Below are 25,889 nucleotides of genomic sequence, written 5' to 3' on the forward strand. Positions count from 1 at the left end.
GCCCATCCCCACCATTACCCTAAATTGAACCAAGGAGTCGTTAAGGTATGAAGATGCCTCCAAGATCACTCAATTCAACCCAAGCCCATCCCCACCATCACCCTAAATTGAACCAAGGAGTCGTTAAGGTATGAAGACGCCTCCAAGATCACTCAATTCAACCCAGCCCATACCCACCATCACCCTAAATTGAACCAAGGAGTCGTTAAGGTATGAAGACGCCTCCAAGATCACTCAATTCAACCCAGCCCATACCCACCATCACCCTAAATTGAACCAAGGAGTCGTTAAGGTATGAAGATGCCTCCAAGATCACTCAATTCAACCCAAACCATCCCCACCATCACCCTAAATTGAACCAAGGAGTCGTTAAGGTATGAAGACGCCTCCAAGATCACTCAATTCAACCCAAACCATCCCCACCGTGACCCTAAATTGAACCAAGGAGTCGTTAAGGTATGAAGATGCCTCCAAGATCACTCAATTCAACCCAAACCATCCCCATTGTGACCCTAAATTGAACCAAGGAGTCGTTAAGGTATGAAGATGCCTCCAAGATCACTCAATTCAACCCAAACCATCCCCACCATCACCCTAAATTGAACCAAGGAGTCGTTAAGGTATGAAGATGCCTCCAAGATCACTCAATTCAACCCAAACCATCCCCACCATCACCCTAAATTGAACCAAGGAGTCGTTAAGGTATGAAGATGCCTCCAAGATCACTCAATTCAACCCAAACCCATCCCCACCATCACCCTAAATTGAACCAAGGAGTCGTTAAGGTATGAAGATGCCTCCAAGATCACTCAATTCAACCCAAACCCATCCCCACCATCACCCTAAATTGAACCACAGTCATTAAGGTATGAAGATGCCTCCAAGATCACTCAATTCAACCCAAACCATCCCCACCATCACCCTACATTGAACCAAGGAGTCGTTAAGGTATGAAGATGCCTCCAAGATCACTCAATTCAACCCAAACCATCCCCACCATCACCCTACATTGAACCAAGGAGTCGTTAAGGTATGAAGATGCCTCCAAGATCACTCAGTTCAACCCAAATCATCCCCACCATCACCCTAAATTGAACCAAGGAGTCGTTAAGGTATGAAGATGCCTCCAAGATCACTCAATTCAACCCAAACCATCCCCACCATCACCCTAAATTGAACCAAGGAGTCGTTAAGGTATGAAGATGCCTCCAAGATCACTCAATTCTACCCAAACCATCCCCACCATCACCCTAAATTGAACCACAGTCGTTAAGGTATGAAGATGCCTCCAAGATCACTCAATTCAACCCAGCCCATACCCACCATCACCCTAAATTGAACCAAGGAGTCGTTAAGGTATGAAGATGCCTCCAAGATCACTCAATTCAACCCAAACCATCCCCACCATCACCCTAAATTGAACCAAGGAGTCGTTAAGGTATGAAGACGCCTCCAAGATCACTCAGTTCAACCCAAACCATCCCCACCATCACCCTAAATTGAACCAAGGAGTCGTTAAGGTATGAAGATGCCTCCAAGATCACTCAATTCAACCCAAACCCATCCCCACCATCACCCTAAATTGAACCAACGAGTCGTTAAGGTATGAAGATGCCTCCAAGATCACTCAATTCAAACCAAACCATCCCCACCATCACCCTAAATTGAACCAAGGAGTCGTTAAGGTATGAAGATGCCTCCAAGATCACTCAATTCAAACCAAACCATCCCCACCATCACCCTAAATTGAACCAAGGAGTCGTTAAGGTATGAAGATGCCTCCAAGATCACTCAATTCAACCCAAACCATCCCCACCATCACCCTACATTGAACCAAGGAGTCGTTAAGGTATGAAGATGCCTCCAAGATCACTCAATTCAACCCAAACCATCCCCACCATCACCCTACATTGAACCAAGGAGTCGTTAAGGTATGAAGATGCCTCCAAGATCACTCAATTCAACCCAAATCATCCCCTCTGTGATCCTAAATTGAACCAAGGAGTCGTTAAGGTATGAAGATGCCTCCAAGATCACTCAATTCAACCCAAACCATCCCCACCATCACCCTACATTGAACCAAGGAGTCGTTAAGGTATGAAGATGCCTCCAAGATCACTCAATTCAAACCAAACCCATCCCCACCATCACCCTAAATTGAACCAAGGAGTCGTTAAGGTATGAAGATGCCTCCAAGATCACTCAATTCAACCCAGCCCATACCCACCATCACCCTAAATTGAACCAAGGAGTCGTTAAGGTATGAAGATGCCTCCAAGATCACTCAATTCAACCCAAACCATCCCCACCATCACCCTACATTGAACCAAGGAGTCGTTAAGGTATGAAGATGCCTCCAAGATCACTCAATTCAACCCAAACCATCCCCACCGTGACCCTAAATTGAACCAAGGAGTCGTTAAGGTATGAAGATGCCTCCAAGATCACTCAGTTCAACCCAAACCATCCCCACAGTGACCCTAAATTGAACCACAGTCGTTAAGGTATGAAGATGCCTCCAAGATCACTCAATTCAACCCAGCCCATCCCCACCATCACCCTAAATTGAACCAAGGAGTCGTTAAGGTATGAAGATGCCTCCAAGATCACTCAATTCAACCCAAACCATCCCCACCATCACCCTAAATTGAACCAAGGAGTCGTTAAGGTATGAAGACGCCTCCAAGATCACTCAATTCAACCCAAATCATCCCCACCATCACCCTAAATTGAACCAAGGAGTCGTTAAGGTATGAAGACGCCTCCAAGATCACTCAATTCAACCCAAACCATCCCCACCGTGACCCTAAATTGAACCAAGGAGTCGTTAAGGTATGAAGATGCCTCCAAGATCACTCAGTTCAACCCAAACCATCCCCACCATCACCCTAAATTGAACCAAGGAGTCGTTAAGGTGTGAAGATGCCTCCAAGATCACTCAATTCAACCCAAACCATCCCCACCATCACCCTAAATTGAACCAAGGAGTCGTTAAGGTATGAAGATGCCTCCAAGATCACTCAATTCAACCCAAACCATCCCCACCATCACCCTAAATTGAACCAAGGAGTCGTTAAGGTATGAAAATGCCTCCAAGATCACTCAATTCAAACCAAACCATCCCCACCATCACCCTAAATTGAACCAAGGAGTCGTTAAGGTATGAAGATGCCTCCAAGATCACTCAATTCAAACCAAACCATCCCCACCATCACCCTAAATTGAACCAAGGAGTCGTTAAGGTATGAAGATGCCTCCAAGATCACTCAATTCAACCCAAACCCATCCCCACCATCACCCTAAATTGAACCAAGGAGTCGTTAAGGTGTGAAGATGCCTCCAAGATCACTCAATTCAACCCAAACCATCCCCACCATCACCCTAAATTGAACCAAGGAGTCGTTAAGGTATGAAGATGCCTCCAAGATCACTCAATTCAACCCAAACCATCCCCACCATCACCCTAAATTGAACCAAGGAGTCGTTAAGGTATGAAGATGCCTCCAAGATCACTCAATTCAACCCAAGCCCATCCCCACCATTACCCTAAATTGAACCAAGGAGTCGTTAAGGTATGAAGATGCCTCCAAGATCACTCAATTCAACCCAAGCCCATCCCCACCATCACCCTAAATTGAACCAAGGAGTCGTTAAGGTATGAAGACGCCTCCAAGATCACTCAATTCAACCCAGCCCATACCCACCATCACCCTAAATTGAACCAAGGAGTCGTTAAGGTATGAAGACGCCTCCAAGATCACTCAATTCAACCCAGCCCATACCCACCATCACCCTAAATTGAACCAAGGAGTCGTTAAGGTATGAAGATGCCTCCAAGATCACTCAATTCAAACCAAACCATCCCCACCATCACCCTAAATTGAACCAAGGAGTCGTTAAGGTATGAAGACGCCTCCAAGATCACTCAATTCAACCCAAACCATCCCCACCGTGACCCTAAATTGAACCAAGGAGTCGTTAAGGTATGAAGATGCCTCCAAGATCACTCAATTCAACCCAAACCATCCCCATTGTGACCCTAAATTGAACCAAGGAGTCGTTAAGGTATGAAGATGCCTCCAAGATCACTCAATTCAACCCAAACCATCCCCACCATCACCCTAAATTGAACCAAGGAGTCGTTAAGGTATGAAGATGCCTCCAAGATCACTCAATTCAACCCAAACCATCCCCACCATCACCCTAAATTGAACCAAGGAGTCGTTAAGGTATGAAGATGCCTCCAAGATCACTCAATTCAACCCAAACCCATCCCCACCATCACCCTAAATTGAACCAAGGAGTCGTTAAGGTATGAAGATGCCTCCAAGATCACTCAATTCAACCCAAACCCATCCCCACCATCACCCTAAATTGAACCACAGTCATTAAGGTATGAAGATGCCTCCAAGATCACTCAATTCAACCCAAACCATCCCCACCATCACCCTACATTGAACCAAGGAGTCGTTAAGGTATGAAGATGCCTCCAAGATCACTCAATTCAACCCAAACCATCCCCACCATCACCCTACATTGAACCAAGGAGTCGTTAAGGTATGAAGATGCCTCCAAGATCACTCAGTTCAACCCAAATCATCCCCACCATCACCCTAAATTGAACCAAGGAGTCGTTAAGGTATGAAGATGCCTCCAAGATCACTCAATTCAACCCAAATCATCCCCTCTGTGATCCTAAATTGAACCAAGGAGTCGTTAAGGTATGAAGATGCCTCCAAGATCACTCAATTCTACCCAAACCATCCCCACCATCACCCTAAATTGAACCACAGTCGTTAAGGTATGAAGATGCCTCCAAGATCACTCAATTCAACCCAAACCATCCCCACCATCACCCTACATTGAACCAAGGAGTCGTTAAGGTATGAAGATGCCTCCAAGATCACTCAATTCAACCCAAACCATCCCCACCATCACCCTAAATTGAACCAAGGAGTCGTTAAGGTATGAAGACGCCTCCAAGATCACTCAATTCAACCCAAACCATCCCCACCGTGACCCTAAATTGAACCAAGGAGTCGTTAAGGTATGAAGATGCCTCCAAGATCACTCAGTTCAACCCAAACCATCCCCACCATCACCCTAAATTGAACCAAGGAGTCGTTAAGGTATGAAGATGCCTCCAAGATCACTCAATTCAACCCAAACCCATCCCCACCATCACCCTAAATTGAACCAACGAGTCGTTAAGGTATGAAGATGCCTCCAAGATCACTCAATTCAACCCAAACCCATCCCCACCATCACCCTAAATTGAACCAAGGAGTCGTTAAGGTATGAAGATGCCTCCAAGATCACTCAATTCAAACCAAACCATCCCCACCATCACCCTAAATTGAACCAAGGAGTCGTTAAGGTATGAAGATGCCTCCAAGATCACTCAATTAAAACCAAACCATCCCCACCATCACCCTAAATTGAACCAAGGAGTCGTTAAGGTATGAAGATGCCTCCAAGATCACTCAGTTCAACCCAAACCCATCCCCACCATCACCCTAAATTGAACCAAGGAGTCGTTAAGGTATGAAGATGCCTCCAAGATCACTCAATTCAACCCAAACCATCCCCACCATCACCCTACATTGAACCAAGGAGTCGTTAAGGTATGAAGATGCCTCCAAGATCACTCAATTCAACCCAAACCATCCCCACCATCACCCTACATTGAACCAAGGAGTCGTTAAGGTATGAAGATGCCTCCAAGATCACTCAATTCAACCCAAATCATCCCCTCTGTGATCCTAAATTGAACCAAGGAGTCGTTAAGGTATGAAGATGCCTCCAAGATCACTCAATTCAACCCAAACCATCCCCACCATCACCCTAAATTGAACCAAGGAGTCGTTAAGGTATGAAGATGCCTCCAAGATCACTCAATTCAAACCAAACCCATCCCCACCATCACCCTAAATTGAACCAAGGAGTCGTTAAGGTATGAAGATGCCTCCAAGATCACTCAATTCAACCCAGCCCATACCCACCATCACCCTAAATTGAACCAAGGAGTCGTTAAGGTATGAAGATGCCTCCAAGATCACTCAATTCAACCCAAACCATCCCCACCATCACCCTACATTGAACCAAGGAGTCGTTAAGGTATGAAGATGCCTCCAAGATCACTCAATTCAACCCAAACCATCCCCACCGTGACCCTAAATTGAACCAAGGAGTCGTTAAGGTATGAAGATGCCTCCAAGATCACTCAGTTCAACCCAAACCATCCCCACAGTGACCCTAAATTGAACCACAGTCGTTAAGGTATGAAGATGCCTCCAAGATCACTCAATTCAACCCAGCCCATCCCCACCATCACCCTAAATTGAACCAAGGAGTCGTTAAGGTATGAAGATGCCTCCAAGATCACTCAATTCAACCCAAACCATCCCCACCATCACCCTAAATTGAACCAAGGAGTCGTTAAGGTATGAAGACGCCTCCAAGATCACTCAATTCAACCCAAACCATCCCCACCGTGACCCTAAATTGAACCAAGGAGTCGTTAAGGTATGAAGATGCCTCCAAGATCACTCAGTTCAACCCAAACCATCCCCACCATCACCCTAAATTGAACCAAGGAGTCGTTAAGGTATGAAGATGCCTCCAAGATCACTCAATTCAACCCAAACCATCCCCACCGTGACCCTAAATTGAACCACAGTCGTTAAGGTGTGAAGATGCCTCCAAGATCACTCAGTTCAACCCAAACCATCCCCACCATCACCCTAAATTGAACCAAGGAGTCGTTAAGGTATGAAGATGCCTCCAAGATCACTCAATTCAACCCAAACCATCCCCACCATCACCCTAAATTGAACCAAGGAGTCGTTAAGGTATGAAGATGCCTCCAAGATCACTCAATTCAACCCAAATCATCCCCACCATCACCCTAAATTGAACCAAGGAGTCGTTAAGGTATGAAGATGCCTCCAAGATCACTCAATTCAAACCAAACCATCCCCACCATCACCCTAAATTGAACCAAGGAGTCGTTAAGGTATGAAGATGCCTCCAAGATCACTCAATTCAACCCAAATCATCCCCACCATCACCCTAAATTGAACCAAGGAGTCGTTAAGGTATGAAGATGCCTCCAAGATCACTCAATTCAACCCAAACCATCCCCACCATCACCCTAAATTGAACCAAGGAGTCGCTAAGGTATGAAGATGCCTCCAAGATCACTCAGTTCAACCCAAACCATCCCCACCATCACCCTAAATTGAACCAAGGAGTCGTTAAGGTATGAAGATGCCTCCAAGATCACTCAATTCAACCCAAACCCATCCCCATTGTGACCCTAAATTGAACCAAGGAGTCGTTAAGGTTGGAAGAGACCCCCAGGCCCCCCAGTGCAGCCCCAGCCCACCCCTACCGTTGCCCACTACCGTGTCCCCACGTGCCCCATATCCCCTCAGTTCTGAACACCTGCAGGGATGGTGACCCCACCGCCTCCCCACGCAGCCCATGCCGATGCGTCGCAGCTCCTTTTGGGAAGAAATGTTCCCTGATGCCCAGCCTGAGCCCCCCGGGTGCAACGTGAGGCCATCCCCTCTCATCCCATTGCTGCTCCCCGGGAGCAGAGGCCGACCCCCCCATCACCACGCCGTCCTTCCAGCAGCTGTAGGGAGCGATGAGCTCTCCCCAGAGCTGCCTATGGGGCAGTGCTATGGGGCTGAGGCTGGGTGGGCTTCAATCTCCCGTCCGACCCAAACCTTCCCGTGCCTCTGGGATTCCACCAGAGCCTCCCACCCCTCTTGGACCGCGCATCCCCCCACAGCTGATCCCATCACACCTCCCAGCTGGCAGCAGTTCGGAGCAGAGGACCTTCCAAGGTCCCATCCAACTCACTGCTGCCCACAGAGGCTGCGGATGCTCCATCCACCCCTGGAGGTGTCCAAGGCCAGGTTGGATGGGGCCCTGGGCAGCCTGGGCTGCTGTGAAATGGGGAGGTTGGTGGTCCTGCATTGGTGGGGGTTGGAGCTCCGTGATTCTTGAGGTCCCTTCCAAGCCAACCGTGCTGTGATTCTGTAACAGAGCTGGAGGGAGCAGAGGAGAGAATAGAGCAGAATAGAACAGAGTAGGATAGATCAGAGCATAAGAGACAGGAACAGGATAGAACAGCAGGGTAGGACAGTACAGAATACATCAGAGCAGGATAGAACAAGATAGAACAGAACAGAGCGGGTCAGAACAGAATAGAACCAAACAGAACAGATCTAAACAGGATAGAACTGAACAGAACAAGACAGAACAGAGCAGGACAGAACACAACAGGATAGAACAGAATAAGATAGAACAGGATAGAACAGAGCAGGATAGAACAGAATAGAGCAAAACAGGCTAAAACAGAATAGAACAGAATAAGATGGGACAAAACAGAACAGAATAGAACAGGATAGAACGGAACAGGATAGAACAGAATAATTTAGAACAGAATAGAGCAAAATAGGATAGAACAGAACAGAATAGAACAGAATAGAAGAGAGCAGGACAGAACAGAGCAGGATAGAACAGAACAGGGCAGGATAGAACAGAACAGGGCAGGACAGAACAGAACAGGGCAGGACAGAACAGAGCAGGGCAGGACAGAGCAGAGCAGAGTAGTGATCCCTGAGGTCCCTTCCAACTCGGGCCATGCTATGATCCCAACCTCAGCCATTCTGCGGGCTCCCTTCCAACCCAACCATTCCATCATCCCAACCTCAGCCATTCTGTGACCCTACACAAGGACACAGGAGGATTCGTGATCCTTGAGGTCCCGTCCAACCCAACCGTTCCATGATTCTGTGACTCCATCAATTCCGCAACCCATTTTTGGGGTGGGTGGGCATAGAATCATAGAACCACAGGATCATAGAATCACCAAGGTTGGAAAAGACCTCAGAGCTCCCCCAGTCCAACCATTCACCTGTTCCCAACAGCTCCCACTGAACCACGGCCCTCAGCACAGCACCCAGCCTTGCCTTCAACACCCCCAGGCTCGGCGCCTCCCCCACCTCCCTGGGCATCCATTGCAGTGCTGCCCACCTTTCTGACACCTCATTCTTCCTCACGTCCAGCCTGAATCTCCCCTGCCGCAGCTTGAAGCCGTTCCCTCTGCTCCCATCACTGATGGCACGAGAGCAGAGGCCGCCCCCCAGCTCCCTGCAGCCTGCCTTCAGCAGCCATAGAGAGCAGTGAGCTCTGCCCTCAGCTCCTCTTCTCACCCTGAACATTCCCAGCTCCTTCAGCCTCTCCTCACAGCCCTGTGGATCTTCAAAGACCCTTCCAACCCAACCATCCCATGGGTTTATGATCTTCAAGGACCCTTGCAACCCAACCATCCCATGGGTTTATGATCTTCAAGGACCCTTCCAACCAAACCATCCCATGGGTTTATGATCTTCAAGGACCCTTCCAACCCAACCATCCCATGGGTTTATGATCATAGGATCACAGAATCCCCGAGGTTGGAAAAGACCTCAAAGCTCCCCCAGTCCAACCGCTCCCCCATCACCAACAGCTCCCACTGAACCACGGCCCTCAGCACAGCACCCAGCCTTGCCTTCAACACCCCCAGGCTCGGCGCCTCCCCCACCTCCCTGGGCATCCATTGCAGTGCTGCCCACCTTTCTGACACCTCATTCTTCCTCACGTCCAGCCTGAATCTCCCCTGCCGCAGCTTGAAGCCGTTCCCTCTGCTCCCATCACTGATGGCACGAGAGCAGAGGCCGACCCCCAGCTCCCTGCAGCCTCCCTTCAGCAGCCATAGAGAGGGCAGAGGGGCTCCGACCCAAAGCTGCTTTTAGGAAGCGCTGAGGACCCCCCCGGTCCTTTGAGGAGCACAGGAGGGCCGCGGGGCACAGCTGCACCAATTACTGCGGGCAGCAGCGGGGCGACGAGGCGAGCAGCGCACACCTGAACCGCTGCACGGGGCAGCAGCAAGGCTCATTAAGGGGCCGCGGAGGAGCAGCTGGGCCGGCGGCCCCCAGGGCTGCACCCATCCGTCACGCTTTGCAGAGCTCCGCTCCACGGGGCAATTAAACGGCGCCGAGCTGACGAGGGACGAGGCAAAGGGTCGCGAGGAGGAGTTATTAAGGGGGGAGAGCGGCGCTCGGTGGGGGGGGAACGAGGGGAGATGGGGCTGCTGTGCACCTGGGGCTCCGATGGAGCGGCTCTGGGGGGACACGTGGACGTGCTGGGGACGTGGGGACACACGGCCATAGCACAGTGATGGGGACGTGGGGACACACGGCCATAGCACAGTGATGGGGACATGGGGACACACAGCCATGGCACAGTGATGGGGACATGGGGACACACAGCCATGGCACAGTGATGGGGACATGGGGACACACAGCCATGGCACAGTGATGGGGACATGGGGACACACAGCCATAGCACAGTGATGGGGACATGGGGACACACAGCCATGGCACAGTGATGGGGACATGGGGACACACGGCCATAGCACAGTGATGGGGACATGGGGACATACGGCCATGGCACAGTGCTGGGGACATGGGGACACACGGCCATAGCACAGTGATGGGGACATGGGGACATACGGCCATAGCACAGTGCTGGGGACGTGGGGACACACAGCCATAGCACAGTGCTGGGGACATGGGGACACATGGCCATAGCACAGTGCTGGGGACATGGGGACACACGGCCATAGCACAGTGATGGGGACATGGGGACACACGGCCATAGCACAGTGATGGGGACGTGGGGACAGTGCTGGTGACATGGGGACACACAGCCATAGCACAGTGCTGGGGACATGGGGACAGTGCTGGTGACATGGGGACATATGGACACAGAACAGTGCTGGGGACGTGGGGACAGTGCTGGTGACATGGGGACATATGGCCATAGCACAGTGATGGGGACATGGGGACACACGGCCATAGCACAGTGATGGGGACGTGGGGACAGTGCTGGTGACATGGGGACATATGGACACAGAACAGTGCTGGGGACGTGGGGACAGTGCTGGTGACATGGGGACATATGGACACAGCACAGTGATGTGGGGACATGGGGACACACAGCCATAGCACAGTGATGGGGACGTGGGGACACACAGCCATAGCACAGTGCTGGTGACGTGGGGACAGTGCTGGGGACGTGGGGACACACGGCCATAGCACAGTGCTGGTGGCGTGGGGACAGTGCTGGTGACATGGGGACACACAGCCATGGCACAGTGCTGGGGTCATGGGGACAGTGCTGGTGACCCACCGCCCCATTACCCCCTGCCACTCGGTCCCTCCTCCCCCCCGGGCCCCCCCCCCCATTACCTGCCCGGTCCCATCACCCCCAACCCCCCCCCCTTCCCCGTTATCAGCCCGGTCCCATCACCTCCTCAGCCCCCCCCCCCATTACCTGCCCGGTCCCATCACCTCCTCAGACCCCCCCCCCCCCCCCGTTATCAGCCCGGTCCCATCACCCCCTTCCCTCCCCCCCGTTATCATCACGGTCCCATCACCTCTTCAGCCCCCTCCCACCCCCCCCCCCCCGTTATCTGCCCGGCCCAGCGGCGCCGCTCGTTTATCACGGCGCAGCTCATGCAAAGCAGCGCTAATTGCAGGACGGCTCAGGAGCGGCCGCAGATAACATTGCTGCGGGTGAGAGGCGGCTCCGCTTGGCAGCCGGCCGGCCCTCGGATGAATGGCTCTTTGCAATCCCCTCATTTGCAATTAAAAAGAAAACGCGGCGTCGCGAATCGCCGCGCTCCCATCGGCGGGGCTGCGCTGCGGACCCGGAGCTTTTATGAGAAGGCCGTGAGCGGCACCCAGCCCTGGGCAGGGGTACGGCAGGGCTCCTTCCGAGCCAGCCGAGCAGTGCTTCTGCAGCCCGAAACGACCCTTCCAACACAACTCCACCTATCATCTGCAAGGACCCTCCCAACACCACCATCCTGTGGTTCTGTGATCTGTAAGGACCCTTCCAACCCAACCACGCTGTGCTTCTACAGCTCCAAACGACCCTTCCAACACAACTCAACCATCCTGTGGCTCTGTGATCTGTAAGGACCCTCCCAACCCAACCACACTCTGCTTCTACAGCTCCAAACGACCCTTCCAACACAACTCAACCATCCTGTGGCTCTATGATCTGTAAGGACCCTCCCAACACCACCATCCTGTGGCTCTATGATCTGTAAGGACCCTTCCAACCCAACCACACTCTGCTTCTACAGCTCCAAACGACCCTTCCAACACAACTCAGCCATTCCATGGCTCTGTGATCTGTAAGGACCCTCCCAACACCACCATCCTGTGGTTCTGTGATCTGTAAGGACCCTCCCAACCCAACCACACTCTGCTTCTACAGCTCCAAACGACCCTTCCAACACAACTCAGCCATTCTGTGGCTCTATGATCTGTAAGGACCCTCCCAACACCACCATCCTGTGGCTCTGTGATCTGTAAGGACCCTTCCAACCCAACCACACTCTGCTTCTACAGCTCCAAACGACTCTTCCAACACAACTCAACCATTCCGTGTCTCTATGATCTGTAAGGACCCTTCCAACCCAACCATGCTGTGCTTCTACAGCTCCAAATGACCCTTCCAATACAACTCAACCATTCTGTGGCTCTATGATCTGTAAGGACCCTCCCAACACCACCATCCTGTGGCTCTGTGATCTGTAAGGACCCTTCCAACCCAACCACACTCTGCTTCTACAGCTCCAAACGACTCTTCCAACACAACTCAACCATTCCGTGTCTCTATGATCTGTAAGGACCCTTCCAACCCAACCACGCTGTGCTTCTACAGCTCCAAATGACCCTTCCAATACAACTCAACCATTCTGTGGCTCTATGATCTGTAAGGACCCTCCCAACACCACCATCCTGTGGTTCTGTGATCTGTAAGGACCCTCCCAACCCAACCACGCTCTGCTTCTACAGCTCCAAACGACCCTTCCAACACAACTCAGCCATTCTGTGGCTCTATGATCTGTAAGGACCCTCCCAACACCACCATCCTGTGGTTCTGTGATCTGTAAGGACCCTTCCAACCCAACCACGCTGTGCTTCTACAGCTCCAAATGACCCTTCCAATACAACTCAACCATTCTGTGGCTCTATGATCTGTAAGGACCCTCCCAACACCACCATCCTGTGGTTCTGTGATCTGTAAGGACCCTTCCAACCCAACCACGCTGTGCTCCTATGACTCTAAAGGACCCTTCCAACCCAACCACGCTGTGCTTCTACAGCTCCAAACGACTCTTCCAACACAACTCAGCCATTCTGTGGTTGTGTGATCTGTAAGGACCCTCCCAACACCACCATCCTGTGGTTCTGTGATCTGTAAGGACCCTTCCAACCCAGCCACGCTGTGCTCCTATGACTCTAAAGGACCCTTCCAACCCAACCCAACCCAACCATTCCACAGCTCTATGATCTTCAAGGACCCTCCTAACACCACCATTCTGTGGTTTTGTGATCTTTAAGGACCCTCCCAAAGCATCAATGCTGTGATTCTACGATTCCAGAGGACCCTTCCCACCCAACCTGACCATTCCACAGCTCTATGATCTTCAAGGACCCTCCCAACCCAACCGTGCTGTGCTTCTACAACTCTAAAGGACCCTTCCAACCCAACTCGACCATTCCACAGCTCTATGATCTTCAAGGACCTTCCCTACACAACCATTCTGTGGTTCTGTGACCTTTAAGGACCCTTCCAACCGAACCATCCCGTGGCTCTATGACCTTCAAGGACCCTCCCAGCTGTACCTATTCTGTGGTTCTACAGTTCTAAAGAACATTTCCAACCCTTCCAACCCAACCCAACCCAACCCAAACCAACCATCCTACAGCTCTACAACCTTCAAGCATCCTCTCAAACCAGCCCGTTCCATGGCTCCACAATCTTTAAGGACCCTTCCACTCCAACCATTCTGTGGTTTCACAATTCTAATAAAGGACCCTTCCAACCCAACTCAACCATCTCGTGGCCCTACGATCTGTAAGGACCTTTCCAATCCAACCATTCTGTGGTTCTCTCATCTTTAATGCCCCTTCCAACTCATTTCACGGCTCTACGATCTTGAAGGACCCTTCCACCCCAACTCAACCACCTTGTGGCTCTACGATCTGTAAGGACTCTTCCAACCCAATCCAACCATCCTACAGCTCTCTGATCTTCCAGGACCTCTCCAACCCAACCACCCCACAGTTCCATGACCTATCAGACCCCTTCCACCCCAACCCTTTTACAATTCTGTGCTTCTACGCAGCAGACGGATACCAGAAGCAGACACGACGCAGCAGAACAGCACAGGACGGCCCCGTGTGCCTCCCAGCATCAAATCTACGAGCACCGAGGGTCCCAGCGCAGCACAGCCAGAAGACAAAGCGTGGGCACAGCACTTTTCCCCCCTCCCCTGATCCGGAGGCATCAGTTGAAGCCAGCAGCTGGTGGATTCAACGCACACAAAAGGCCGCCGCTCCCCAGGCACCTGTAATTGAGATGCAGAGCCGCCTCCGCCTCCCGGGGGTCGTGGGACAAAGTCAGGCCAGGAAAACAAATGGGAGGAATGCAACAATGGCGCCGTGGCCGTGAGCGGTCCGGGAGCATCAGCTCCGCAGCCCCGTTGGTTTTTAAGCCCTCGCCCCACTATCCCGTAAGGTCAGCACGCAGCTGAATCCCAACTCAGCCCCTTCCCCCAAAATCTGACCCCGGTTTGCCCAACCCAACAACCCAACATCGCTGCCTCGATGCCTGAGCTGACAGCTCTTGGAGGATGGGGTCCAAAGGGAGGTGCTCCATGACATGCAATGTTGTGGGCACAAGGACAGGGTCAGGGTAGGGCCCGGGGCACAGGGACGGGGCACAAGGATGGGGTCAGGGCACAAGGACAGAGTCAGGACAGGGCTTGGGGCACAAGGATGGGGCTGGGGGCAGAAGGATGGGGTCAGAACTGGGCTGAGGGCAGAAGGATGGGGCTGAGGGTGGAAAGATGGGGTCAGAACTGGGCTGAGGGCAGAAGGATAGGATCAGGACTGGGCTGAGGGCAGAAGCATGTTGTCAGAACTGGGCTGAGGGCAGAAGGATGGGGCTGAGGGCAGAAGAATAGGATCAGGACTGGGCTGAGGGCAGAAGGATGGGGCTGAGGGCAGAAGGATGGGGTCAGAACTGGGCTGAGGACAGAAGGATGGGGCTGAGGGTGGAAAGATGGGGTCAGAACTGGGCTGAGGACAGAAGGATGGGGTCAGAACTGGGCTGAGGGCAGAAGGATGGGGCTGAGGGCAGAAGGATGGGGCTGAGGGCAGAAGGATGGGGTCAGAACTGGGCTGAGAGCAGAGGGATGGGGCTGAGGGCAGAAGGATGGGGTCAGAACTGGGCTGAGGGCAGAGGGATGGGGCTGAGGGCAGAAGGATGGGACTGAGGGCAGAGGAATGGGGTCAGAACTGGGCTGAGAGCAGAGGGATGGGGCTGAGGGCAGAAGGATGGGACTGAGGGCAGAGGAATGGGGTCAGAACTGGGCTGAGAGCAGAGGGATGGGGCTGAGGGCAGAAGGATGGGACTGAGGGCATAAGGATGGGGTCAGGACTGTGCTGAGGGCAGAAGGATGGGGCTGAGGGCAAAGGGATGGGGCTGAGGACAGAGGGATGAGGCTGAGGGCAGAAGGATGGGGTCAGGACTGTGCTGAGGGCAGAAGGATGGAGCCTTGGGCAGAAGGATGGGGTCAGGATTGGGCTGAGGGCAGAGGGATGGGGCTGAGGGCAAAGGGATGGGGCTGAGGGCAGAGGGATGAGGCTGAGGGCATAAGGATGGGGTCAGGACTGTGCTGAGGGCAGAAGGATGGGGCTGAGGGCAGAGGGATGGGGCTGAGGATCAGGACCGGGCTGAGGGCAGAGGGATGGGGCTGAGGGTCAGGACTGGGCTGAGGGCAGAGGGATGGGGCTGAGGGCAAAGGGATGGGGCTGAGGGCAGAGGGATGAGGCTGAGGGCATAAGGATGGGGTCAGGACTGTGCTGAGGGCAGAAGGATGGGGCTGAGGGCAGAGGGATGGGGCTGAGGGTCAGGACCGGGCTGAGGGCAGAGGGATGGGGCTGAGGGTCAGGACCGGGCTGAGGGCACAAGGCTGGCGTTGATCTGTTGGAGCACAGTGCCACGGAGCGGCGCATCCCTGCAGTGCCGCAGTGCCAGCTGTCGGGGAAGCAGCTGTTGTAGCTCACACCAAATCAGCCGCCGGCCCAAAAAGCGGCGGCGCATGGCGGCTGCGCTGCCATCCATCATCGGCCTCCAGCGGGTCCCACCTTCGGGGGACGACGTGGGGAACGCATTGTGTGGGAAAGCACCAAACGGCTGCGAACGGCACATCTGAGAGCCGGGCAGCAGCTCGTTAATTTGACGGCCCCGACACGGGGATCAGCTGCGTTCTGCTGGCTAAACGAGGCTGCACCCCGAGCGCATCCATCAGCGCCCATCAGCGCCGCTCCGGCCCTGCTTCCATCACTGCTGAGCGGTGAGAACGCAGCCGCAGGGACGCAGCCAACGCAAGGAGAGCTGAGACCCGAGAGCGGGGATCCCTCTGCCTTCCACCCTCAGCTCCGCGTTCTGCTTCTCGCTCTGCTGCTGCAAAAAGCGGCTGCTGCATCTGCAGCCCCGCGCTCTGCACGCCTGGCTTCCTGGGTGCACGGCTCCCTTTTCTCTCCAAGCAAGCTGTGGGCGCACTGCAAGTCAGCCCCTCGCATGGGCACGGAGACATTGTGGAGTGTGGAGGGGTTTGGGCTGGGGATCCTGGAGCTCTCCTCCAACCTTAATGACTCTGTGGTTCTGTTTGGGGTCACTCCATAGGTTGGAGTGGGGTTGGAGGCATCTTCCGACCTGAACGACTCTGTGGTTCTAATTAGGGTCTCCGTGGGGATGGGTTGGGGTTGGGCTCAATGATCTCAGAGATCTCTTCCGACCTGAACGACTCCGTGGTTCTGTACGGTTCTGCCCAGTTTGTCAGTACACAATTTTTAATACGTGTAAAAATAAGGATCAAAGAGTTGTAACCAGCTTTGATCCCAAGGTCATAAGAAAACAAAGAAAAAAAAAAAACCTATTTATTTTGTTAGGGCTCAAAAAAACACCACCGTAACACCATACCCAAAGACTGAGGGAAACACCAGCACCACGCAGCAGCAAGGTCAGTAACGTGGCTGGCTTAGGGTGAGGGTCAGCAGAATTCCTGGCCCTGGTGCCAACACTTCATAGAGAGCCACGGAATGGTTGAGTTGGAAGGGTCCTTACAGATCACAAAGCCATGGGATGGTTGGGTTGTGTTGGAAGGGTCCTTACAGATCACAGAGCCATGGGATGGTTGGGTTGGGTTGTGTTGGAAGGGTCCTTACAGATCACAGAGCCATGGGATGGTTGGGTTGGGTTGGAAGGGTCCTCACAGATCACAGAGCCATGGGATGGTTGGGTTGTGTTGGAAGGGTCCTTACAGATCATAGAACCATGGGATGGTTGGGTTGGAAGAGTCCTTACAGATCACACAACCACAGCACGGTTGGGTTGGAAGGGTCCTTACAGATCACAGAGCCATGGGATGGTTGGGTTGGAAGGGTCTTTAAAGATTCATAAAGCCCAGCTCACTCAGCCTTTCTCCATAGCAGAGATGCTCCAGGCCCCTCGCCATCTTTTGGCCCTCCGCTGGACTCTTCCCAACAGATCCCCGTCTGTTTTGTGCTGGGCAGCCCAGAACTGGACGCCGTGCTCCAGGTGAGGCCTCAGCAGGGCAGAGCAGAGGGGGAGCATCGCCTCGCCCTGCTGGCCGCGCTCTGTGCAATGCACCCCAGGACGCCGTGTTGGCCACCAGGCCGCCCTGCTGGCTCACGGCCGACCTGTTGTTCCCCAGGTCCCTGTGCGCAGAGCTCCCCTCCAGCAGCTCATCCCCCATCCTGTACGGCTGCACGCCGTGATTCCTCCCCACATGCAAGTCTCCACGCTTGCTGTTGTTAAACCCCATCTGCTTTCTTCCTGCCCAGCTCTCAGCCTGTCCAGCTCTTGCTGAATGGCAGCACGGCCTTCAGACAACCCTCCCAACTTCGTGTCATCACAAACTCGCTGACGGTGGCCACCGTCCCCTCGTCAAGGTCACTGATGAAGATGTTGAACAAGGACCCAGCACCGACCCCTGGGGACACCGCTGCTTACAGGCCTCCAACCCGACTCTGCACCGCCAACAACGACCCTCTGCTCTCTGCCAGTCAAACTTCCAGCAACCAAAATCCAACCGGGACATCTGTGGTGCTCCATAAGGACTTCATGTTTCCAATCCACGGATGCTGCAGAAAGCAGCGGGACGTTTGGAGAAGCGCTGATCTGACAGCCATCAACTTCCCAGCCCCCAGCCTGCGAAGCCCATTTCGTTTGGCACCTGCACCCCACAGCCTACAGGCGCTGCCCAGGCCCACAAACCCCACGCAGCCAAAGCCGTGCGGTGGGAGCCTGAAGGAGGAATGGGAGCAGCTGGTTGGCTCGAGTCATTTTAGCATCGTTAGCTGGGCTGCAGCAGTAATTAATTTCAGATCGCCGCGCTGAAAAACGAGCGCTCTCCAGGTCTTTGGAACGCCCCGTAAAACTGACTTCAGATGATCTCAAGCAGTGACTCAGCTCGTAAAAAAGCAGCAGCGGAGATAAAACGCACAGATCCCACATTGTGCGCAGCATTACGGGCCATCAACGCCATTTTAGGCTCCAGCTGATGGTTGATTCGGAGCCAGTGCGGCTCCCTGGGGCTGGGCTGGTCCTCTGTGCAGGAAGGCTGTCAAACAACACACAGCAATTGTCCCACTTAGGGGTCACAGGTGCAGGGAGGGTGGTCACGATGTGGGGCTGGAAGAGCCCCAGTTCAGCCAATGGGAGTCGGGTTGGGAGAGAAATGGAGAGCAGCGCGTTCCTGGCTGGGGATGGATGGAATTCCAAGCACTTCTTTTTGGCTTCTGGGGAGAATTTGGGTGCACAGTCTTCCTTCCATAAAATCAGACTGAGTGGTAGCTGGGTTCCAGGAGCCTCACTGCCCTGAGCTTAGGTTGGGTTCAAAGGGTCTTTAAAGATCACAGAGCCATGGGATGGTTGGGGTGGAAGGGTCCTTACAGATCATAAAGCCAGTGGATGGTTGGGTTGGAAGGGTCCTTACAGATCACAGAGCCATGGGATGGTTGGGTTGGAAGGGTCCTTACAGATCACAGAGCCATGGGATGGTTGGGTTGGAAGGGTCCTTACAGATCACAGAGCCATGGGATGGTTGGGTTGGAAGGGTCCTTAAAGATCATAAAGCCAGTGGATGGTTGTGTTGGAAGGGTCCTTACAGATCACACGGGATGGTTGGATTGGAAGGGTCCTTAAAGATCACAGAGCCATGGGATGGTTTGGGTTGGATGGGTCCTTAAAGGTCACAGAGCCACGGGATGGTTGGGTTGGAAGGGTCCTTAAAGGTCACAGAGCCACGGGATGGTTGGGTTGGAAGGGTCCTTAAAGGTCACAGAGCCATGGGATGGTTGGGTTGGAAGGGTCCTTAAAGATCATAGAGCCATGGGATGGTTGGGTTGGATGGGTCCTTAAAGATCACAGAGCCATGGGATGGTTTGGGTTGGATGGGTCCTTAAAGATCATAGAGCCATGGGATCGTTGGGTTGGATGGGTCCTTAAAGATCATAGAGCCATGGGATGGTTGGGTTGGATGGGTCCTTACAGATCACAGAGCCATGGGATGGTTGGGTTGGATGGGTCCTTAAAGATCATAGAGCCATGGGATGGTTGGGTTGGAAGGGTCCTTAAAGATCACAGAGCCATGGGATGGTTGGGTTGGAAGGGTCCTTAAAGATCATAGAGCCATGGGATGGTTGGGTTGGAAGGGTCCATAAAGATCATAGAGCCATGGGATGGTTGGGTTGGAAGGGTCCATAAAGATCATAGAGCCATGGGATGGTTGGGTTGGAAGGGTCCATAAAGATCATAGAGCCATGGGATGGTTGGGTAGGATGGGTCCTTAAAGATCATAAAGCCATGGGATGGTTGGGTTGGAAGGGTCCTTAAAGATCACAGAGCCATGGGATGGTTGGGTTGGAAGGGTCCTTAAAGATCACAGAGCCATGGGATGGTTGGGTTGGAAGGGTCCTTAAAGGTCACAGAGCCATGGGATGGTTGGGTTGGAAGGGTCCTCATAGGTCAGCATAGAAAGGGTTGAGAAGGTCCTTAAAGGTCACAGAACCACGGCTTCTGATGGGCACCTTGTACTTCTGACGGGCTCCTGACAGCTTCTTGGCAAAAGAGCTCAATATTGGTTCACAGTCAACCGTTGGACAAGAGTTGGTCAACCAATGGTCAACTGTTGGTCAACCACTGGTCAATTCATCAACTGCTGCTCAACCGTTGGTCAATCATTAGTCAACCACTGGTCAACTGCTGCTCAACCGTTGGTCAATCATTAGTCAACCACTGGTCAACTGCTGCTCAACCGTTGGTCAATCATTAGTCAACCACTGGTCAACTGCTGCTCAACCGTTGGTCAATCATTAGTCAACCACTGGTGAACTGCTGCTCAACCGTTGGTCAATCATTAGTCAACCACTGGTGAACTGCTGCTCAACTGTTGGTCAATCATTAGTCAACCACTGGTCAACTGCTGCTCAACTGTTGGTCAATCATTAGTCAACCACTGGTCACCCCTTGGCTAGCCGTTGCCCACCAGGACCCCCAGGTCCTTTGGCAGAGCTCCTTCCCAGCAGCTCAGCCCCAACCTGTCCTGCTCCATGCTGTTGTTCCTGGGCTCGGGGCCCTGCACTGCTGAAGCCCGCCAGGTTCCTCCTCACCCAGCCCTCGGTGTGCCCAGATGGCCTTAAGGGACAGCAGCCCCTGCCCCAGTTTGGCAGTGCAGCACCGGCACGCGGCTGCACACCTGCAGGCAGGACACATGGGGCAGGACAGACTTGTAAAGCACGGTGCAAAACAGAAAGTATCCGGGCAGCAATCTCACAAGAGATCTCGTTACGAGCTTCACGCTGCTGCTGCAGCACACACCGAGCCTCACTTTTTCCATAGCGCTTAACGCCGGCGCATGGAATGCCATCACGCTCCCAGAGCCATGGAGGGAAAAGGAAGAGAGAAGCAGGGCTGTAAGTTGCAGCCGTGCTGGGACAGAGCTGCGCTCGCTGCTCTCCCACGTCACCCCAGCGGCACTGGAGCAGAGCAGCGCAGCCCCCTGCTAACGAGGCACGCACGGATCGCCTCGTTGGCTCCGCCGCGGCCCAGCACCGCTCTCCTCTCACCCAACGCTGATGGATTCCATCCTCTCCACAAATGCTCCGCTGCAAACGCCGTCCCCCGGGCTCAGCGTGGAGCGGTGATGGATCTGTTGCTTTTGGAACTCCCGAACTCGTAAGGAAAGTTACAGGGGTCGGAGTGATTCGGTATGATTTACGGGGGGTTTGCGTGCGGTAAACTAATGCTGGTGAAGAGGAACTGCGCCGAGCACAGCCAAGTTCTCGTGTCTGCTCAGATTTATTCGCACCGAGAGAAATGCTCACTCTGAGCTCTGCGGGCCTCATTGGCACAGCACAGCTGGGAGGAATTGTGCTCAGGTCCCATTGAGCCGACACCGGAATGGTCCCCAAAGGAGAAGTGGAGAAACAGATCATAGAATCATAGAATCATAGAATCATAGAATCACCAAGGTTGGAAAAGACCTCAAAGCTCCCCCAGTCCAACCGTTCACCTGTTCCCAACAGCTCCCACTGAACCACGGCCCTCAGCACAGCACCCAGCCTTGCCTTCAACACCCCCAGGCTCGGCGCCTCCCCCACCTCCCTGGGCATCCATTGCAGTGCTGCCCACCTTTCTGACACCTCATTCTTCCTCACGTCCAGCCTGAATCTCCCCTGCCGCAGCTTGAAGCCGTTCCCTCTGCTCCCATCACTGATGGCACGAGAGCAGAGGCCGCCCCCCAGCTCCCTGCAGCCTGCCTTCAGCAGCCATAGAGAGCAGTGAGCTCTGCCCTCAGCTCCTCTTCTCACCCTGAACATTCCCAGCTCCTTCAGCCTCTCCTCACAGCCCTGTGCTCCAGACCCCTCACCATTTCATTGCCCTCCTTTCAACACGTTCCAGGCCCTCAGTGTCTTTCTTGCAGTGAGGGGCCCAAAACTGGACACAGCCCTCGAGGTGCGGCCTCACCAGAGCTGAGCGCAGGGGATGGATGCTCCCCTCCCTGCTCCTGCTGGCCATTTCTGATGCAGGCCAGGCTGCCCTTGCCCTTCCTGGCCACCTGGGCACACTGCTGGCTCCTGTTCAGCCCAGCATCCATCCATACCCCCAGCTCCATTTCCTCTACGCCGTCCTCCAGCCACACCGCCCCAAGCCTGCAGCGTCGCCTGGGGTTGCTGTAGCCCAAGTGCAGGACCCGGCATTTGGCCTTGTTGAACCTCATCCCATGGGCTTCAGCCCAGCCCTCCAGCCTGTCCAGACCCAGATGTCACAGAGACAGCAACTGGTTGGGCTGGGAGGGTCCTTGAAGTCATAGAGAACAGAATGGTTGGGTTGGAAGGGTCCTTGGAGGTCACAGAGACACCGACTGGTTGGACTGGGAGGGACTTTGAAGATCATAGAGCCACTGATTGGTTGTGCTGGGAAGGTCCTTACAGATCACAGAGAACAGAATGGCTGGGTTGGAAGGATCCTGAAGGTCACAGTGAACAGAATGTTTGGGTTGGAAGTGTTCATAAAGACTATGGAGCCACAGGATGGTTGGGTTGGGAGGGTCCTTGAAGATCATAGAACCATGTGATGAATTGGGTTGGAAGGGTCCTTAAAGATCATAAATCAATGGGATGGTTGGGTTGGGAGTGTTCATAAAGATCATGGAGCCATAAGATGGTTGGGTTGGAAGAGTCCTTAAAGGTCAGAGAGCTGTGGAATGGTTGGGTTGGAAAGTGCCTTTACAGATCATAAAGAAAAGAACGATTGGGTTGGAAGGGTCCTTTAAAGATCATAGAGCCATAGAATGGGTTGGGTTGGAAGGGTCCTTACAGATCATAGAGCCATAGAATGGATCGGGTTGGAAGGGTCCTTAAAGATCATAGAGCCATAGAATGGGTTGGGTTGGAAGGGTCCTTACAGATCATAGAGCCATAGAATGGATCGGGTTGGAAGGGTCCTTAAAGATCATAGAGCCATAGAATGGGTTGGGTTGGAAGGGTCCTTACAGATCATAGAGCCATAGAATGGATCGGGTTGGAAGGGTCCTTAAAGATCATAGAGCCATAGAATGGGTTGGGTTGGAAGGGTCCTTACAGATCATAGAGCCACAGAATGGATCGGGTTGGAAGGGCCCTTAAAGGTCATAGAGTCATTGAATGGTTGGGTTGGGAAGGTCCTTACAGATCATAGAGAACAGAATGGTTGGGTTGGAAGGGTCCTTAAAGATTATAGAGCCATAGAATGGGTTGGGTTGGAAGGGTCCTTAAAGGTCATAGAGTCACTGAATGGTTGGGTTGGGAAGGTCCTTACAGATCATAGAGAACAGAATGGTTGGGTTGGAAGGGTCCTTCATGATCAGAGAACCTTAGGATCTGTTGGAAGGGACCCCCAGCCCCCCCCTGCCGTGGGCTGGCTGCCCCCCAGCTCAGGCTGCCCAGGGCCCACTCCCAACCTGGGGCACCTCCAGGGCTGGGGCACCCACAGCTCCGGGCAGCAGTGCTGGGGCTGCACAGCCCCAAGGCACAGCTGGGTGCCAGCTCCACGCTCCTCCTGCACAGAACTGCGTTCTCCTCAGGCCAGGACCCGCTGCATTCGCCTGGGGGTGAACTGGAAGGATGGGGAAGCTGCGATGCACCGCAGCGCTCGGAGCCAGAAGGCAGAGAGGCCGCGGGGAGCACTAAAAACTTCCCTAAGGCTCCTGGCCTTTCCATTTGTTCCACGTGTGGCAGGCGTGCCTTTTTTCTCCATCTCGTACATATGTTGTTTTTACTTTTCAATCTCCAGAGACCCATAAAGGCTCTGGAAGAAGACCAAGGATTTGCATTTTCCAGGAGAGCAGCAAAAAAAAAACCCACAAAAACAACCCAAGAAAAAAACAAACCCATAAATTAAAACACCAAAAGCCACAAGGACGCATCTGAGCCGCAGCAGGAAACTCCCAGAGCAGCTCCCAGCCCACTGCATCCCAATGCTATGGGATCTCCCTGTGAAACGGACGCGCCGCGCTCGTTAAGCTGTTCCTATTAAGCCAGCAGAGAGGCTTAATAGAAAGGACAGCTGGGGAGCAGCGGAGGGGAGCCCCGTCCGCTCCAAACGCACCTCTGGATGAGGAGAAAGGTTTCACAACAGAGCTCCAGGCACCAGGAAAGGCTGTGGGCTGCTGGCATCGCAGCTGCAGAGAGCTCTCACTGCACCAGGGAGCGCAGAGCAGCGCACGCGTGTGCACATGCATGTGTGTGTATGTAGCCACAGGGCTACGGGCACAGCACACACGTGTTGCTGCGCACACTGCACATGTATGTTGAACACAGAGCCACAGAATGGTTCTGAGTGGGGTTGGAAGGGTCTTTAAAGACAATTGGGCCATGGGGTGGGGTGGGTTGGAAGGGTCCTTAAAGATCACAGTGACATAGTATGGGTTGGAAGGGTCCTAAATATCAGAGAGGCATGGGATGGTTGGGTTGGAAGGGTTCTTACAGATCACAGAGCCATGGAATGGTTGGGGTGGAAGAGTCTATAAGAATCACTTTGACACAGTACACGTTGGGTTGGAAGGGTCCTTAAAGATCACAGTGACATAGTATGGATTGGATGGGTCCTAAATATCAGAGAGGCATGGGATGGTTGGGTTGGAAGGGTCCTTACTGTTTATAGAGGTATGGAATGAGTTGGGTTGGAAGGGTTCTTACAGACCACAAAGCCATGGAATGGTTGGGGTGGAAGAGTCTTTAAGAATCACTTTCACACAGTACACGTTGGGTTGGAAGGGTCCTTAAAGATCACAGAGACTTGAAATGGTTGGGTTGGGAGAGTCCTTAAAGATCATAGAGACATGGGATGGTTGGGGTGGAAGGGTCCTTACTGTTTATAGAGGTATGGAATGAGTTGGGTTGGAAGGGTCCTTAAAGATCATAGAGCCATGGAATGGTTGAGTTGGAAGAGTCTTTAAAGATCACAGCAATACAGTACACATTGGTTGGAAGGGTCCTTAAAGATCACAGATCATAGAGCCATGGAATGGCTGTCTTGGAATGGCTCTTGGAATGGCTCTTATCACAGAACCATAGAATGGTTGGGTTGGATTGGAAGGGTCCTTACAGATCACAGAACCATAGAATGGTTGGGTTGGATTGGAAGGGTCCTTACAGATCACACAACCACAACACAGTTGGGTTGGATAGGAAGGGTCCTTACAGATCACACAACCACAACACAGCTGGGTTGGATAGGAAGGGTCCTTACAGATCACACAACCACAGCACAGTTGGGTTGGATTGGAAGGGTCCTTACAGATCACACAACCACAACACAGTTGGGTTGGATAGGAAGGGTCCTTACAGATCACACAACCACAACACAGTTGGGTTGGATAGGAAGGGTCCTTACAGATCACACAACCACAACACAGTTGGGTTGGATAGGAAGGGTCCTTACAGATCACACAACCACAGCACAGTTGGGTTGGATTGGAAGGGTCCTTACAGATCACACAACCACAACACAGTTGGGTTGGATAGGAAGGGTCCTTACAGATCACACAACCACAACACAGTTGGGTTGGATAGGAAGGGTCCTCACAGATCACACAACCACAGCACAGTGGGTTGGAAGGGTCCTTACAGATCACACAACCACAACACAGTTGGGTTGGATAGGAAGGGTCCTTACAG

General features: G+C 53.0%; 2 protein-coding genes and 3 long non-coding RNA genes across 13 annotated transcripts in view; 3 read left to right on the forward strand and 2 right to left on the reverse strand.

Moving 5' to 3' along the window:
- Positions 1 to 269: 269 nt before the first annotated feature.
- Positions 270 to 6,907, forward strand: LOC128072092 (uncharacterized). Its single transcript, XR_008202133.1, has 8 exons — positions 270 to 456; positions 2,343 to 2,424; positions 2,587 to 2,832; positions 3,902 to 3,983; positions 4,884 to 5,047; positions 6,118 to 6,199; positions 6,362 to 6,525; positions 6,770 to 6,907. It is a non-coding gene; the product is annotated as an uncharacterized LOC128072092 (long non-coding RNA).
- Positions 6,908 to 8,939: 2,032 nt separating this feature from the next.
- Positions 8,940 to 11,226, reverse strand: LOC128072069 (DBF4-type zinc finger-containing protein 2 homolog). Of its 5 annotated transcripts, none has more exons than XM_052665474.1 (2): positions 11,146 to 11,226; positions 8,940 to 10,798 (listed from the first exon to the last, which is right to left on the reverse strand). In XM_052665474.1, the coding sequence occupies exons 1-2, from the start codon at positions 11,188 to 11,190 to the stop codon at positions 9,806 to 9,808; spliced, it is 1,038 nt and encodes a 345-aa protein (XP_052521434.1). In that variant the 5' UTR covers positions 11,191 to 11,226; the 3' UTR covers positions 8,940 to 9,805. The 5 variants fall into 5 exon arrangements, with proteins under 5 accessions (XP_052521434.1, XP_052521437.1, XP_052521439.1 ...); XM_052665477.1 differs by having other exon boundaries at positions 11,091 to 11,226; XM_052665479.1 differs by having other exon boundaries at positions 8,940 to 10,743; positions 11,056 to 11,226.
- Positions 11,227 to 15,244: 4,018 nt separating this feature from the next.
- LOC128072078 (uncharacterized) lies at positions 15,245 to 16,049 on the forward strand. 3 transcript variants are annotated; one of them, XR_008202098.1, is made up of 3 exons: positions 15,245 to 15,359; positions 15,644 to 15,714; positions 15,973 to 16,049. It is a non-coding gene; the product is annotated as an uncharacterized LOC128072078 (long non-coding RNA). The 3 variants fall into 3 exon arrangements; XR_008202097.1 differs by lacking the exon at positions 15,973 to 16,049 and adding an exon at positions 15,786 to 15,862; XR_008202096.1 differs by lacking the exon at positions 15,973 to 16,049 and having other exon boundaries at positions 15,644 to 15,785.
- Positions 16,050 to 17,888: 1,839 nt separating this feature from the next.
- The window catches only part of LOC128072074 (uncharacterized), a 33,730-nt gene continuing 25,729 nt past the window's right edge, over positions 17,889 to 25,889 (forward strand). Inside the window, exons 1-4 of one of the 2 annotated variants that reach the window (XR_008202076.1) lie at positions 17,889 to 19,884; positions 23,434 to 24,929; positions 25,105 to 25,722; positions 25,772 to 25,818. This is a non-coding gene — a long non-coding RNA (uncharacterized LOC128072074). Of the gene's footprint in view, positions 19,885 to 22,491; positions 22,579 to 22,834; positions 23,360 to 23,433; positions 24,930 to 25,104; positions 25,819 to 25,889 lie in introns of those variants that run through there. The other variant, XR_008202077.1, reaches the window with a different exon arrangement.
- On the reverse strand, positions 19,883 to 22,498 carry LOC128072070 (uncharacterized). 2 transcript variants are annotated; one of them, XM_052665481.1, is made up of 2 exons: positions 20,695 to 22,498; positions 19,883 to 20,474 (listed from the first exon to the last, which is right to left on the reverse strand). In XM_052665481.1, the coding sequence occupies exons 1-2, from the start codon at positions 21,663 to 21,665 to the stop codon at positions 20,471 to 20,473; spliced, it is 975 nt and encodes a 324-aa protein (XP_052521441.1). In that variant the 5' UTR covers positions 21,666 to 22,498; the 3' UTR covers positions 19,883 to 20,470. The 2 variants fall into 2 exon arrangements, with proteins under 2 accessions (XP_052521441.1, XP_052521440.1); XM_052665480.1 differs by having other exon boundaries at positions 19,883 to 20,518.

This window comes from Tympanuchus pallidicinctus, unplaced genomic scaffold (genome assembly GCF_026119805.1).
Source record: "Tympanuchus pallidicinctus isolate F22 unplaced genomic scaffold, pur_lepc_1.0 scaffold69, whole genome shotgun sequence".
Taxonomy (NCBI): Eukaryota; Metazoa; Chordata; class Aves; order Galliformes; family Phasianidae; genus Tympanuchus; species Tympanuchus pallidicinctus.